Source organism: Camelus ferus, chromosome 3 (genome assembly GCF_009834535.1).
Source record: "Camelus ferus isolate YT-003-E chromosome 3, BCGSAC_Cfer_1.0, whole genome shotgun sequence".
Classification (NCBI taxonomy): domain Eukaryota; kingdom Metazoa; phylum Chordata; class Mammalia; order Artiodactyla; family Camelidae; genus Camelus; species Camelus ferus.
This window is the reverse complement of record NC_045698.1, coordinates 93,676,797-93,693,751: the sequence shown is the minus strand read 5'-3', so window position 1 is coordinate 93,693,751 and position 16,955 is coordinate 93,676,797. Positions and strand designations below refer to the sequence as shown.

The 16,955-nt window shown below is 35.4% G+C and overlaps 1 protein-coding gene across 2 annotated transcripts in view; it reads right to left on the bottom strand.

The window, feature by feature from the left end:
* Positions 1–5,171: 5,171 nt before the first annotated feature.
* DDX46 (DEAD-box helicase 46) overlaps positions 5,172–16,955 on the bottom strand; it is a 50,497-nt gene continuing 38,713 nt past the window's right edge. The window contains exons 19-23 of one of the 2 annotated variants that reach the window (XM_032476774.1): positions 14,014–14,190; positions 12,465–12,683; positions 11,985–12,129; positions 8,095–8,168; positions 5,172–7,006 (exon numbers count right to left, since the gene is read on the bottom strand). In XM_032476774.1, the coding sequence (XP_032332665.1) occupies positions 6,959–7,006; positions 8,095–8,168; positions 11,985–12,129; positions 12,465–12,683; positions 14,014–14,190 (663 nt within the window). In that variant the 3' untranslated portion in view covers positions 5,172–6,958. The remainder of the gene's footprint in view (positions 7,007–8,094; positions 8,169–11,984; positions 12,130–12,464; positions 12,684–14,013; positions 14,191–16,955) is intronic. The other variant, XM_006179621.3, reaches the window with a different exon arrangement.

The following is a 16,955-nucleotide window of genomic DNA, read 5'->3' as shown; positions in this document are numbered from 1 at the left end:
CGCAAGCTTAGGGAGAGGAGCCCAAGGAGCCTGGCTGCGCTTGAGCGACGTGAGGACGGGCAGGAGGCGGGGCTTAAGACAGAGTTATTTAGGCTCCAGTGCAGCTCTAGAGCGAAGGAGTTCCTACCGTGCTGTTGGAACTTATGCTGACTCCGTTCCTCAGATTACAGGACTAATAATAAATGGTGGTCAGGAGTTGAAGCCAGCAATGTTGTTCCCAGAAACTGTGCTTTTAACCACTGTTGGCAACAAGATTTATTAATGCCTCATTGTCCTTGGTGCTGCCCAAAGTATATCCAAAGGCCTGTCTCTGCCCTTTAGTTACTTATGGATGGGGGAGGTGAGACCTCCACCTGCAAATTAAGTGGGGAGTATTCAAATAATATGTATGGGGTGTTTGGACCATGTGATAATGAAAAGCCTCATTTTGTGAGGCTAATTAGAAGTTTAGTAAGTCTTCCTATCTATGACCTCCTCTGAATTACCATATTCTTCATTCCACCGTCACAGGAAAGGATGGGACAAGAAGTAGTATGCTTACAAAATCCCTCCTTTTATGTAGCTATTGAGATTTCCAGCATACCCATCACCCCACACAAGCCACATAACAGAAAGGATTAGTTTCTCCAGTTCTTCCTTCGGTTAATTTGAAGATGTCGGAAAGGAGAAGATCCAGAATTGGAAGGCTGCTGAGAGGAAGACACTTCATTAGACAGTGTGAAGAGGCAAGACGCAGGTGCTTGTCCCTTTTGCTCACACAATGAAGACTATTTGAAAAGAGAATTCTTATCACTGAATTCTACCGTGAGCACAGCACTTGACCCAGTGCTGCTGCTGGTAGGAAACAGAGGAGGAGCAACTTTTCTGGGTGAATAAACAAGCCAGGAGGGAAACAAATATAGCACACAGAACATGCAAGCTCAATCATTTTCTGGCAGGCAGGGTTTCATAACATGATTCTAAATGCCATTCTAACCAATTACTCCTATAAAATACTAGAAAACAGGACTGATCATATTAGTATTGTTCATATAAAAAAGGAAAGAGCAATATGGAAAACTGCTAAAATATGTACACGAAGACATATTAAGTAGCCTTACAAAAAACTTTTTAAAAATAAGTTTTCTCTAAGATTTTTTTTATTCAAGTAAAATGTGAGAATGCATTGTAGTGCTCCCATACCGTATCATGACTGTTCCAGATCCATAACTCTGAACTTTCATGTGAAGTGGCATTTGTACATAAAGCCAGTTAAGAAGAAAATGTTAATACTAATATGGTCAAATGATTTGCAGGCCCAGTGGAGAAGTAGCCAAAGGAAAAGAGGAAGTCAGACATTCCTGGATCTGAATGCCTTTTTGCCATTCACCTTCTATGGTACCTTGGACAAGTCACTGCTCTTTCCAAGAGTTTCCCTATGTATGAAATGAAAATAATATCCTACTTGTAGGGCTGTGAAATTAAATGAGATAATAGGTGAGGATGTGGATTTAAATTCTCAGTCTACCTACCACTTACTGTGTGACTATGGACAAGGAACTAGTCAACTCAATTCAGCATATATTTATTAAATTGAGAGTACTAGGAATGCAGGACAGACATGGTTCCCAACCTCAGGAAGTTTACATTCTGGTAATGTAGACAAAAACTCGAATAATCAGACAGTGTTAAATGCAGTGATCTGGTGTTTTCTGATAATTATGTCAGGTTGGTCTTACTGTATACTATATAGTACACACAATAAGGGTAGAATGTACAACTAGTGCTGAATGTAAAGGCTTTTTTAACAGCATATCCATTTAGCATATCCATTTATCATCACTTCATTTGCAGCAAGAGTACACTTTTAAATGTCACACTTTTTGACTTATCTCCCAATATTTCTTCTTCAAAAGTGTACACCTTTGAAATACAACTGGACTCAAATCCAACATTTTTCATTCATTCTCCAGCAGCCTCAGTCTGACCCAGGATAGACCAGATCATATAGCTAAACCACAAGTTAATAAGATTACGCTTGATAAATGGTGATTGTATAAATGCAAAAGGCCATAAAAGGAATATCTGACTTAGAGTGGGAAATGGCTGCCTCTAAGACCTTTCAACTGAGGCAACGTGTTCTTAAACTCTATACAGCTGAACTGAAAGACATCCATAGGAAAAATGAACCTAACTTCTCTAGATTTTAGTTTATCAGTAGCCACTGACTATCCTTGCTAGGCACACAACATATAGCAATTTTGAAAAGTATAGCTATACTGAAAGATAGCATAAAAAAATGCACCCCCATTCACCTATTGTAATGATAAGAATATTTATTGAATACTTACCATATGCCAGGCACTGTTTTTATATGCTTTAATGTTTTCTTTTTTGGGGGGAGGTAATTAGGTTTCATTTATTTACTTATTTTTAATGGAGGTGGGGATTGAACCCAGGACCTCATCATGCTAAGCGTGCACTCTACCAACAAGCTATACCCTCCTCCCACTTTAATGTTTTATATATATTATTTCATCCCATCCTCACAATAACCCTGAGGTAGGTATTATCATATCTCTATTTTATATATGAAACTGAGACATTTTAAAGCATTTAAGCAAATGCTCAAGGTTGTCCAAGTATCCCTCAATATGTGAATTTATTCATAACTCTATATATGGACTATTATACAAATCTGTAACAGTATTATACATACAATATCATGTAACAACATACTATAAAACCTACTCATAAATCTAAAGGATGAGATTTTAAAAGAAATACAAATAAAGGCTCTACTATTTTCTTCCTGCTTTCCAATGGCTTACCGTACATGTGCTCCACTTTGGAGACCACTGCTTTAGATCATAGGCAGTCAAAATCCAAGAGCAAAACAAAATGAAGATTATCAGTGGTTTTCAAACTTTAATGTGTATCACAGAATTGTTATCCTCCCAGACACACTTATAATAGTAACACTAGATTGGTAAAAACTTCTGCTCTATTTAAAGCTCCCCTGCCCTTTCCACAGAGCTTTCCAAATCTAAGACGTGGGCTCTGGGCTGGCTTGAAAGGCAAGGACTCCTCTTCAAAAGTCTACAATATAGTTGAGAGTCTCAGCTTCCAGAAGACTTCCTCAGGCAAAGGCATGGAGACAATATATTACCTTCAAGGATCCTTGCACTGGCCAGACCCAGGTACATGAGAGCCTTGTAGGAAATCAGGAATAAAGGCCAAGGACACTTAACATCCAAAGCTGCTGAAATGCCTGGAGTTGATAAGCTGCAAAAAAAAAATCCATCTACTACCAAGTGCCAAGTTCAAGTGATATGCTTTTTCTGCGGACAAAGAGCACATTTTTTATACTGAGTCCTCACAATTTTTATTCTATAGTAGGCAAAATTGTGGGAGAGGACTAATATTCAAAACATAGACTACCACCTATTTCCATGTATTAAAAATAATTAGGATTTTTAAACAAAATTCTGAAACTCTAGCTTTTACAGTAATCCTAATAATATCTGAGAGAGTAGCTCTGAGTTTCAGTTCTCCAAAGGGGTTAAAACTTGCTTTTTTAGTTTCACACCTCTCCCCCCTATCCCCAGCAAAAGAACAAGTTAATGCAAATTTAGGGTATCTTTTAACAGCTTGAGCTTCAAAATCATCAACTTCTATAAGCTGATACCACATTGGAAGAGAACAGGTCAAGAAAAATAATCAAAAGAAAATTCCTCACCAGTGATGAGATCTGTGATTTGACAGTATGTACTTACAAATATATACATACCAGTTAAGCATAAGGCCCTGTAAAGGTGAAACCATTGATACTGTGGTATATTGCAAAGAATACACTTGTTTACAGTTTTTCTTCACATTTCTACTTGGACTCCTGCTTGAGGAAAATTATAAGTTGATAACAGAAAAAAAAAAAAAAAGGATCTTCAAATATCTGCAATTCGTAGTACATCAAGGAATCTTCACCTAGTGAGGGAAATGTAGCCACTTTTAGCCCCACAGAGCTGGCCTAAGAACAGAGCACATGTTTCATTAAGCAGTGTATAAGATGTTGTTATAGTCCAAATCTCCAATGAGATTTTAGTAAGGTTTTCTGATAGTTAAAACATGTAAACTGAGTAAAATGTTAAGACCTCCCCTCCACTTCTCTACACGTATTCATTTGTTCTCTCTCTTTATATTTACACACATCTTTTTTAAAGATTAACTTCAGTTTTCCATGCCAGAAGCAGAAGGCATAAGAAAATGTCAACAGATTGTAATTCTTACATAAAACCATATACCAAAATATAAACAACTGGTAGCTCCAGACAATTCTACAAAGAGTACTCTCATGGACTCTTGGTAATAGCCACTAGTAACTCATGCCTGCCATATGAACTTAGCATCCATCATCTATAAAGCACCAAAATGGGGCATTTTACTAAACGGAATGTAGTTTTTTTACCCTAGACTTCATTTGAACTATTTCCCCCCTGCTTCTATCTTAAACAAATGCTATGTTATCTACCATTAAAGGACCATAGCTGATGGTTTTTATAAACCAAAGCAAGGCATCATAGGGAAAACGGCCTACACAAAGCCAAGTTACAGCTATGGAGGATTTGCTCTTTAGTGTATGATTCTTAAGGTACTGATGTGTTAATTAGAAGCAGACTCTACAGCAGGCTTCATGGAATTTATAAATTCCAGGTATTTAAGAGCTGCTTCTGCTGAAACAAAAACTTCTTTGCATGTAGGGGCTGCTTTCCTCAAAGGCAGGACTGGCAGTCACAAGTGCACTGCGACTGTCAGCTGAACACCATTTGCACACCCACAAGGCTGGTGAGACACGAAATATATCAGATAATAAAGTATGTAAAAGGACTGAAGAGAACTTAGCCATTATAATTTCATTCTATATTTTCATTCTGTAAGAATGAGTAGTCACTGTGATAAAACACCAAGTGGCACATGAACCTATTATTTCACCTATAGCCTGTCTATCTCATGAAAATACAAACACCATCAAAGACAAAGACACTTCTTCAGGAAGATATTTTTGGATAGAACTATATGTACTGGGTAGTAAGTTAGTAGAATTTTTTAATAAAGATATAGTGTATAATAGTTCCTTCACATGCCAAGCACTGTAAACAAAATTAGGTAAGCAGCAGAAAACATTACAGCAAACATAATTTTAGGAAAAATGCACACTAAATTAACTTTATTTTATAAGGAATTTAGAAAACATGAGCAAATATTGATATTGCATTAAAAACAAATGAATCTGTACATCATTCAAATTTTAAAAATCAAAATTTTAGTGTGACACTAAAAAACATAATAGCAGAAATGTTTCATTGTAGAACAAAATACTATCAGTGGCTTATTATAACTAGATATACAAACATAAAGGTAGTAATGCTAAAATGATGTAACACTCTGAATCTCCAAGTGATCCAGCATGCTGAAGGGAGCACCAACTGTAACCAATGAGAGACTGCCACATATTCTATCAAAGAAAACAAACTATCACTAGGTAATAAAAATCAACAAATAAATAAACTGGAGGGAAAAAAGGAGCCCAAGATGCCTGAACTTTCAGAGTAAATGGTTTATTTGGTTCTGTTGTTACATGTGTTCTGTTTTCTTCCTCTAAGAAATAAAGTGGGTATGAGAGGAATCCAAAACTATTTCCCAGTTACACCTCAGTTTTTTATTAAGGATAACTTTATACTGAAGAAATAGTGATTAATAACTCCTTGTCATTCTAACTACCTAATGTACTATTAAAATGATTTAACAGCTATAGTATGCTTTGGTTCTTTTTCTTTTTTAAAAACTCTAAGAATATTTAAAGAAATATGTGTGTCTTTTAATTTAAGAAATACATCTATTTAACTCATGAAACTTTCATTTTTTTCAAGAAGTGACAACAATATGAAGTTCTACCACACCAGGAGTCCTGGAAAGAACATTAGGTGATCCAATTATAATAATTTAAATTAGACTATTCAGGAAATATATCTGAGGGCTCAAAAATATAATTTATGATTCTTTGTGAACTAAATTTCACTGAGGGATGCTTAAAATCTAAAATGTGGTTACCATTATGATTGAGAATTCTTAAGAAAGAAAATTCACAACCTACTTAATAATCCTAAAGAAAAATCAGATTAAAAATCAGATTAGTAGGGTGTTTATATGTACAGATGTATAAACAAACACTTTAAAGGAAGAGAACCAATGATATTAATATTTACAAGCTACAAATCCTTTGTTTTAAGAAAGATCAGAAAAGAGTTAGTAGCGAGGCATAGAGCCAGAGGTTGTAAGGGGAGCCTAAAAGCAGTAAATACCAAAACTCTTCACAGTGTAAAGAAATGCAAAAAATTCTTATACTACAAATCTTTTAATTTTACAAAACCAAAAAGCAGTCCAACTATTGCCCATATGTGATGATAAAAATTGAAACAAAAACTCTGAACCCATTTTGTAAAAATTCTATTGTAGCATTCTTAAATCCAGTTCATACTGTTTCACTTTGTTAAGATTTAAGCTCAAGATGGGGATACAAAATTAGAGAATTTTATCTTTTCTGAAGAGATAATTACAATTTCATTGCAAGATAAGGTGACTAGCCCCTTAGCGACTTGTATACTTTATTACCTTCAATGAAAAGTCCAAATATTTCAATTTTCTTAAACTTCTGGAATATTATCCAGATATTTAAAATAATGATAATTAAGTTTCACATTAAATAATACTGTACTCTGAAAAGAGGCCTGCTTTAAATATAGTTTGATAATTCTGGGGGTACTTACTGAATGAAGATTTCTTTAGTAAATACTGGTTTCTTGTATTTAAAAAATCAGCAAGACAGAATTTTAAAAATCTTAATTTAAAATACAATGTAAACTGCAGACAACTGCCACCTATATCACAGACCAGCACAGGTAAAAAGTTTTTTCCAGATGTTTTATAAAACTTTGTATCTTCCTTTATTTGTTGGTTGGTATGAATTTTGCTGTATTACAAAAGAAAAAGAAAAGAAAAAAGAAACATATGTTAATTTCCCTTACAAACAGAAATTACCAGATATTTAAAATTTTTAAATTAATACTATTATATTGAGAAGAAAGAACTCTTCAGCTGTCATTTCTCTGTGCTCACTTGACTACTCTTTGACAATCATTTTGAACCAACTTAATAGTGGCGGCATTCTTTTTCTATCACTCCTTGATGAAAATCTTAAAGCACTTGATTTAAAGGTTGTTTTTATTCTTGTTTTATGAAGCTTCTATTCTTTAAAGTTCTTATTTACCCCCAAAAAACGTTCTGTAAGGGAAATTTTAGAAAAGCCATCAAAAATAGATCCTTAAAGAAAGAAAAAAATTTCCTTTTAAAGGATCCTCATCCCAGTGTGCACACTGTAGGGAGTTTACAAGCTCCAACGGGCACTGAAGACATAGGGAAATGTCTGCCTCCTTCAGAAAGGTGGTCTATAATAGAGACTGCTTTTTCCAAAATCAAATTGAGTCTTTACTTAAGTTTAAAAATACTTAAAGCTAACCTACACATACCCAATAACTAGCAATTCTACTCTAAGATAAAAAAAAAAAAAACAAGAGTAAATCATACTAATGTATAACAAAGAGACATGGAAGAATGTTCACAGAATTGTTATTCATAAAAACCAAAAACTAAAATGACCTCAAAGTCTAAAACTTAAATTAACTGTGGTATATTCACACACTTTTTAAATACTATAGAGCCATTAAAAGAATTAATTACTGCCACATGGAACAACATAGATTGATTTCCTCAAAGTAATGTTGAGTGAAAGAAATTAGATACAAAACAGTACACAGCTTTTGATTTCCATTTATATGGAGTTCAAAAATAGGTGAAACTAATCTGTTATGTTTTCTAAAAGTCAGAATAATGTTACATTTGGAGACAATGAAGGAGGGGCATATAAGCAGGGCTTCTGGGATGTTCTATAGTTCTTTATCTGGGTAGTGATCACATCAGTGTGCTTACTTTGTGAAAATTCATCAAGTTATACATTTATCATTTGTATTTATCATATATATTCCTTGAGGGTTCACTCACCAGCCGGATCAGTTCTTCTTTTATGAGCCTGGTGATTTCTGCCTTTGCTTTCTGCACAGCCAGTTCATTGGCACCTGGTGAGTGAGTGGAGAACATTATTCATGTTACTAGAATTACACTGGATGTTTATCCATGACATTGAGATCCAGTAGAAATACTGCAGGTGACTTTCAAGAACACTGTACTACCTGCCAAGTCAGTCTTTCAATACCTGGTGGAACATCACCTACATTATATCAGGGCTGCTTATTATTCTGATTACCTTAAGAGTTTCAAATTGTAACACTCAGGTCACATTTCATGTAGTGTTAAGAGTTCCTGGTATGTTGGTATGCAAAGAAAAGATGATTGGCAATTTGTCCAAAAGAGAGTAAGAAAAAGTTAAAGGAAAATATAACTTCTTTGGTTCATTTATTTAACAAATATTTATTGGAATTTAATATGTCCTTTAAAGTCAGGCCAATGGAAACAAGAATCAGAAGTACAGGAGGTGGGGAGGGTATAGTTCAGTGATACAGCATGTGCTTGGCATGCACGAGGTCCTGGGTTCAATACCCAGTACCTCCATTAAATACAATAAATAAATCAATAAGAAAAAGTAGAGGAGAGATGGAGATTAGAGAGTCACCAAGGGTAGATGTGGAGGGATTTGAAGCCTGGGATAATGCAAGAAAGTAGCAGTCTAGAGAGGTCGCACAGTGCACACTGACAAAAGGAAAAGAGGTGGACCAAGGTAGACTAGAGATTAAGAACTGGAATGACATGCCAAAGAATAAGAAAAGAACTGGAGCTGCAATGTAGAGAAATATTTTTTAAATCATTCTATATAAGAAAATCAAATAAGGAAGACAACTTATAAGAAATGGGAAAATTTCCCCCTTTATTGGATATGAATAACTTTTTCAACCCCATAGAGAAGAGATGAAAGGAGGAAGGGAAAGGGGAGGAGGAGAAAGAGAAAAGGGATGAGGATGGGGAGGAAGGGGAAGAGAAAGAGACAAGGAGAGGGAAGAAGAAGAAACAGGAAGGAAAGGGCCATGAGTATGGCTGTGAAGTCACAGCAACATATCTAAGTCCTACACCTCCACCGTCACGGGCCATACATTTTAAAGCTGTAGGTGCTGGAAGAGAAGAGAGGTGGATGAATGTGAAGGCCAGAGTATAATCAAGAGCCAAGCCAGAATGAAAATGACAAAAAAAAAATTAAAATGCAGGAGGAAAATAGGCTACTTAGCATGAGCTGGTGTGAAGATTGCCGATACTTTGAGCTACTTAAAAAGAAGGAAAATGATACTTTCACCTAGATCCAAGTAGAAGAGCAATTTTCATGCTTTAGCTAGGACCATTTGCACCAGTTTAAATTTTTGACTTATATAGCTTCTCTAGGTAATAGGTTGCATATGTTTATAAGCTGTCATGAAAAAGAGGCATTTCCTTTCATTGGTCCTAAAACAACTCTGGCTGCTTTTAAGGGATTCTCCACTAGTAAAAAGAGAGGGTCACAAAACAGGCTATAAATTATACAGGCTGGCTAGGCACGTACGTCCTTCCTGTTCTCCGTCCTGCTGCCTGGTGGGAGGCCTGGAGCTGCTGAGCCACACAGAGCCTCCAAGGAGCCAGGCAGTAAGGTCCCTCCAATTACAGAACTAAAAACAGATGACACTAGGCTCCTTCTAACACCTGTTTTCATCCTATTAGTGTTCAGTTGATTTGGTTGGAGTTTCAAAAACTAAAACATCCTTTAAAATCTAATCATCTATGAAAATTCTCAAAGCTTTAGGTTATTTTAATTACCAATCTCCAGCTCTTATTTAGTATTTTTGTCTCTAGAATTACAAGGTCATCTTTCTTACCAGGGGAAAAAAACGCTTGCTTAGATTATAAAAATTAGATCTTATTTCCTAAGTACAAGTTGACAGTAGAGAGAAGTGACCAGAATCTTTCCAGGTGGATAGCAAAGTCAGCAGAAGCTGTGGGCTCTTCATTTCACTTCACTTGGTAGTATAGGAGATGTGTTCCGGTAAAGTTATATGTAAATAAAACCTGGATATATTAATCATACTATACTAAACAAACATAATTATCTTTAATAAATTACAAAGAGGATCCTTTCTCAAAGCAAAAAATCATCTCTTTGATTTACCTTCTTTAAAAGGTAGGTATTTAAAATACTGGCTTTGCTTAAATGATATTCAAGCTGAGAACAGAAGGATGATTCTCCATGTTTATCAAAGGTTTTTATCATCAGGTTCCAATGAATAACATCCTGTATGGCCTAATGTACACAGTAGTAAGAGAGACTTGTCCAGTTCCAAGTGTAGAAAGATGTCAGTTAATTTTCTCTCCTTGAACATCTATATACCAGCAACCCACCATTTTACTATGCAAGAAGGAACACTGTCAAATAATTTAGAAATATACTGAATCACTGGCAGACTAAAAATCTTTAAGATACATAAAAGGGTGCCATTTAGAAACCTGATTAGAAATAGATATGCATCAGTTTCTCAAAAGTCACAATCACAAAGAAAAAAAATGCAATTTGCCTAGTTCTGGACCTACATTTTTTTGTACCCCATTTAAAATACTGTATGAATCTTACTGTACAGTAATAGTAGAATGTTAATAACATGCAAAATATAAAGGCTGCATGTGAGTTTTACCTTTGCCACTATTCATCATTATTAATTATAAAAAGTCCAATATTAAGAGTGCCATCAGTGAAAATGGCACAGGAGGGAACTCCAAAAGCCTGTCCCTCCACAAAAGGTGTGAATACACTTGCAAAAACTGTTAAAATCAACTTTTATCATAACTCTGGAAACTAATCTAAAGTTTACAGCGACCAGGCAAACAATTATTGAAGGAAAAAAATGAAAACAAAACAAAACAGCCCAGCTCAATATTCGTAACAAAACTTCTCTGTGTTTTAATTTATTCTGATCTCATCAAGCACTTTTGTTCAAGAAACAATTTTTACTTAGGGATAGACAGGGTACACACTGCACATGCTTTCTCTTCTTGTAGTCTTTATGCTTAGAAGCCACACAAAAACAATCTGAGGTCACCAAATACAAGGAAAGTAACTACACAGGCACAGTACTGACTTTCACATCTCTGAAATCCTCTTTGTTTTGGCCAGCAAAGAATCAAACCCTAAAAATAAGTCCTCATATATATTTAAATGATTTTTAGTTTATGTTTATTTCAGTAAGGAATTTACCTAAAACTACAGTCTTCACAAAAATCAAAGGAATGTCAAAATATAACAAGAAAAAATTAACTAGCAACAAACCTTATTTACAGTATACGTTCAATTTACAATATGCTTCCATGCATCTTTCTAACAACAAACTTTATAGCTGTGCTATCCAATACAATAGCCATCAGCCATTTGGCTATTTAAATTTAAATTAATAAAAATTAAATTAATTTACAAATTCTTGGTCACACTGGCCATAATTTCAAGTGCTCACAGCCATCAGAGTTCTTATTGGACAGCACAGCTTTAGACAGATCACATGGATACGTCTGCCAAAAACGTGTGTGCTGAAGACAAGTGGCTGTTGGGCTGCATCAGATGCATTATTCAGAAAATTCTTCAAGTGTCTATCAGGCATTGGGAATACAGCAGGTGACAAAGTCTCTGCAGAGTGACTTTCAAACGTGACTGAACTGTCAAAACTGAGAGACTCTCCAACACAAATCTTCACCTCTGTATGTATTAAACTTCTAAATAAAAACTACAAATGATACTGAAACTATTTTTTTCTTACAGGTGTTCCTATTTTCAGTCCTCTCTAGGACTGACCTCACATTCTCTCTGTGTCTCTTATACCTGTATCAACTTTGATCTAACCCAAGACTGAAACACAACCAACAGTGCATACTTTCAATTGCCAGGTAAATTTTCCGCTCTCCTTCTTTGGGTTCTTTGCCAGGTGGGAAATATGTTCCTCTGATTGTAATTGCAGCTTCAGAATATTCACTGATTCTCTGCAGAGCTTCCTTAGAAGTAACCTTCCACCTAGCAGTCTATGAAAGAAAAAGTGGGGGGAAAAAAATCACTTCACAACAGGATAAAAAACAAAACAAAACAAAAAACTAGTGTACTGAATGACAAAGAATAGGTTAGCTAAATTATACTATGGTCAATGTTAAGATTATAAAATATTTTCATCATAATTCATTTAGACTCTAATGTACCTAGAACATATTAATAAAAATGGAATTTCTAGTGTTGTATCACCATCTAGATAAAAAGTAAAGTAGCTACTAAAATGTTCGTAGGTTTTAAATAAGTTATTTTCACTCCTAAAAAGCAGGAGCTTCTCCTCCACAATAAAAAAAAGTTTAAATCTGTTACTTGCCTGTGGGAAGTCATTGATCTCTAATTCTTCCTCATATCTCTTAAAAGATTCATTCTGTCCACCATCCTGTCTCTCTTCTTCTTGTTTCTCCAAAGGCACATAATTGAGCTTAGCATTGATCTTTTCAGCAAGTTGCTCTGCAATGGTTTTTGCAGATACAGTGGGAGCCAGGATGGTGCCACCTCTGAGAATTGCATTGGTGGCCTGTTGCATCACATCCTGCAGTTAAAGAAGACCCACAGTCAAATCTCAAATAAGGGCAGAGACAAGACCAGGGACCCCACCACAAATTATCTTCTGGAAAGCCACTATCTAAAAGCATTTTTCTATGCAGAGTCCTACCCATATGTGCAATTTATATATTTATAACTGACAGTTTAATATATCTCCCTTATTTTGATGAGAAAACTAAAGAACATTCAACTCTATATTAAAAATTCTACTAAATCATAATTAGATAACTTTTGATATCAAATATAATACAATATTTCTAAAATCATTTACACACATTGTGGCTCCTAGGAGTTTCCTCTGAATTAGAATCTTTGTCCACTAAGTTCCTCCCCTCACCATGGAGCAATCTAACATGCAATAAATCATAGTAAATGACTTACTCAAAACTTTTTTTTTTGAACTTCATTTTACTGTGTATCTAACATGGAAATAATTCCTCTAGGGGTAATACATGACTCACACCTCAAGCTTTTCCAGCAACAGTGAAAGTTACAGCCATTTGATTTCACCAACAATGAGTTATTACCAGTAATAATCCCAGAGAATATTAGGTTAGGTGCTGCATCCCTGTATTCAAAGATGCACAGGCTTGAGTACAGTAAATACTTCATAGTAACTAACCAGAACAGACACAGAGACCGGAGGCTCAGATCCTTGAGTGTGGCTGCCTCACTGAGTCAGTCCACTAGCCTCTAGCTTGGTCATCCCACTTGGGTGCTACACATCTCAATCTATACAGACCACTGGACACAGGGCCGTGCAGGTCCCTAAACTCTCAAAATCTTCAAAATACTGTCAAAATTAACAAACTTTTCTTAGGGAATGCTATGAAATTTATCCTTAGGTAAAAATTGTTAACCAAAAAGCTCCCAAGAGAAAGATGGCATGTGAAATATTTAACACATTTTTCCACTGTCTAAACCCATGTTAGTTTGAGTCACATAACTGGGTGCTTGTCTGTCCAAGCAACTGTTTGTGTGCCCAATAACCGACTCAATAAAAAAGAACAAGAAAGAAAAAGTTATTTCTTTCAGATTTTGGTAAAGTCAATCAGAATGCTACTTTACAAAATTATACATGGCTAACATGCTTAACAGTTTATGCCTTCTAGAAAAGGCATTAAGACCTGTGTTAACCAAACTACAGAAATTATCCAAATACAATGATAAAGAATTCTGTATTCAGAGTAATGTTAAAACCCTACTAACTCAATGTTTAAAAAAACTTCTTGTTCACTTCTGCTGACATAATTTTTGAAAACCATTTAAATCAAAGAACTTACAAAAAGTACTAAGACTCGGAACAAATTACTTAATACCTGAGATTCAATGCCCAAATTCTTCTGAGCATTGATTCTAAGAGCCAATCTCTTTGCAATTTCTAACTTCTCAGCATTTCCTGCAGTTGGAGCAGGAACACTAGATGTTCCAGGAGCAGCCATATCCTTCACTCTCTTCTTTGAATTAAACATGCTTTCAATTTGCTCATCAATCTAAAGAAGAAAAAGGGTTAGTAAAAATTGAATTAGAAATACCAAATTAGGTATATCTACAGAAACTAATAAAAAGTATCTCTACCAAAAGACTAAAATCAGACAATTATCTTTATGTTAATTCAACTATACAGTTCAACAGGAAAATATATCAGCCATTTATTAAGGGTGACACATTTCATTTTTAAAAATCAGTTGCCTACAGCAAAAGAAAAGAAAGGAAAAGAAGGGAAGGGAAGGGAAAAGAAAATAAGCCGAGATATAATGCTGCAAGAACCACTACAGCAGACTCCTGAGTGGTACAGAAAATACATTCCAACTCAGTAAATCAAGAACATGTGCTGTCAAGAAAGAACAGCCAACATGATGCAGGTGAGTCACTCCAGGGCCCAGGCCTCAAGGCCAAATTACATACACTGCAATGAAAGAAGCTGGAGTAAGGGCAATAACTCAATACCAGTGGACAACTAAACATACACTCATTGGTTCTCAGGGGGGAGGGTACAAAATGTTCCTAAGGCAGAACTCCTAAAATTCTTCCTAACTCCAAAAATCTGAGTTTACCTAAAAAACTAGGTAACAGGATCAGAACAAAATGGCTTTACTGTTTTATTCCTTTGAACAAAGGAAGGAAAGAAATGAAGGTTGGTTTCCCTATCATAGCAAGAGCAATGCTGAAAATCTCAGCTCTCCAGGAGTCGCATGAGTCCCACTGCCACTCTGTAATCCTCAGGTTAGCCACATCTATCTCATAAGCTATTTGCATTTCCTTTCAAAGATGCCTTTTGCCCAAAATGACTACTACCAACTAAAGAGATGCAAACCCCTTCATCTACTGAGATGAGGCTAATCTTTCAAATTTCAGATGCAGAGAAAAGTCTGTTTGGGTTTAAAATTATTTAGAGTAATTCAGAAAGACCTTTGATGGAAATGGAAACAGACAACTTAGGTTCTTTTTAAATTATTTATTGTCTAATAAGGAGTTTGAGTTATCAATACTTTTAAACTAACATTTAACTGAGTAACACTCTTTTACATTAAATAGCATACATGGCATTAAAATCCAAAACAAAAGCATAAAATCAGGAATGGGGAATGTATATGATGTAGCTGACAGGAGTAATTTTACTTTTGACTTTATTCACTTTAGTATTGCTCTAACATTTTTAATAAAAATTATATAGTATATAGTAACAACCAGAGTAGGGGGGGGAATCAGCATATTTCATTATGAGATTTTAAAAAAATGTTCAAAGTAACATAAAAAACTGAGGTGGTTTTAAAAACAAGGTGGGGAGGGTACAGCTCAAATGGTAGAGTGCATGCTTTCTGCATGCATGAAGTCCTGGGTTCAATCCACATTACCTCCAATAAAAAAATAAATAAACCTAATCACCCACCTACCCCCAAAAAACAAAAGAAAAGAAAAACACAAACAAATGGAGTCAGAGTTTAACTGTGATGTCAACAGAAAACCAGGGCCCCACAAAAAAAAAAAAAAAAAAAAAAAAAAAAAAAATTTCATTTTTAATAAAAAAGTGAAATAAAAGCATAGCCACAAATTCCTTAATACTCTTCCCTTCAAGAGGTGGAGCCTCTCCTTGAGTGTCAGCTGGACTTAGTGACTTGCTTCTAACAGATAAAATCAAATGGAAATGCCAGTGTGTGACTGCAGAGACAACTCATAAAAGGCACTAACGCTTCCTCTAGGTTTCTCTTTGCTCTCTCTTGGATCACTCACTCTAGGGGAGCCAGCTGCCATGTAGTACAAGGGCAGAGTAAAGAACAGAGACATCCTGCCAACTTCAAAGTGAGCGAGCCATCTTGGAAGAAGATGGTCCTGTATCAGTGAAGCCTTCAGGCTTCAGCATGTAACAGCTTGACTGCAACTTCATGAGACCCTAAGTAAGAACTAACTGGCTAAAGTGCTCCTGATTTCTTAACCCTCAGGAAACATGAGATAATGTTTGTTTTAGATTAATTTGTTGCACCATAACAATTTAACTAAAACATTGACTTAATTAAATTTTAAGGCAGTATGTTACACTAGAAAGAAATGGCCTAGAGTTAACAGGCAACCCAGGTTCTGGTCCTGACCAGACAGTGCGGTCATTTCCTCAAACGAGAAGATCATATTGAATTCCTAATTTCCAAAATTGTGTCCTGAACTAAGGTTTAATAGAGGGTATGTAAAAAAAAAAAAAAAAAAAAAAAGTTCTATGATCAAATACCACATATGCTGGAGGATTACTGGGTTAAACAAAGTTAAATAAGCTTCTCTTATTAATGACTTTTCATATCCTTTGATAGGGCTAATACTGCAAGTGGTAGTATACACTAGGCAGATTTTCCCAAATTATTTTATAATGAAAACATCCTTTCCAAAAGCTCAAGCTCCTGGGTTAGGGTTCCAAATGATACTCTGTGAAACTCTTAACTTGCTGAGTCTTCAGGGTCCCTTTTAACTGGGTCACAAATAATGCCATAAGTTAAGAACATGGGCTTTCAAGTAAGAGCAGAATGGGTAATGACCCAGTTCTTTCCTACAAAAGTTATGTAAATCTGCAAAGATTATTTTATCTTTCTAAGCCTCAGTCTTCTCAATTATAAAATGAAAATATTTTGTGTATCCACTGGTCTGGCTATTGTGAGGAATAAATAAATAATCCCTGCAGAGTACCTGGCACAGGGCACAGCACTTTGTAGCACTCAATAAATGCTATTATTATTAATAAGGGTGTTCTATAATAATTCAGTTTAAAAGA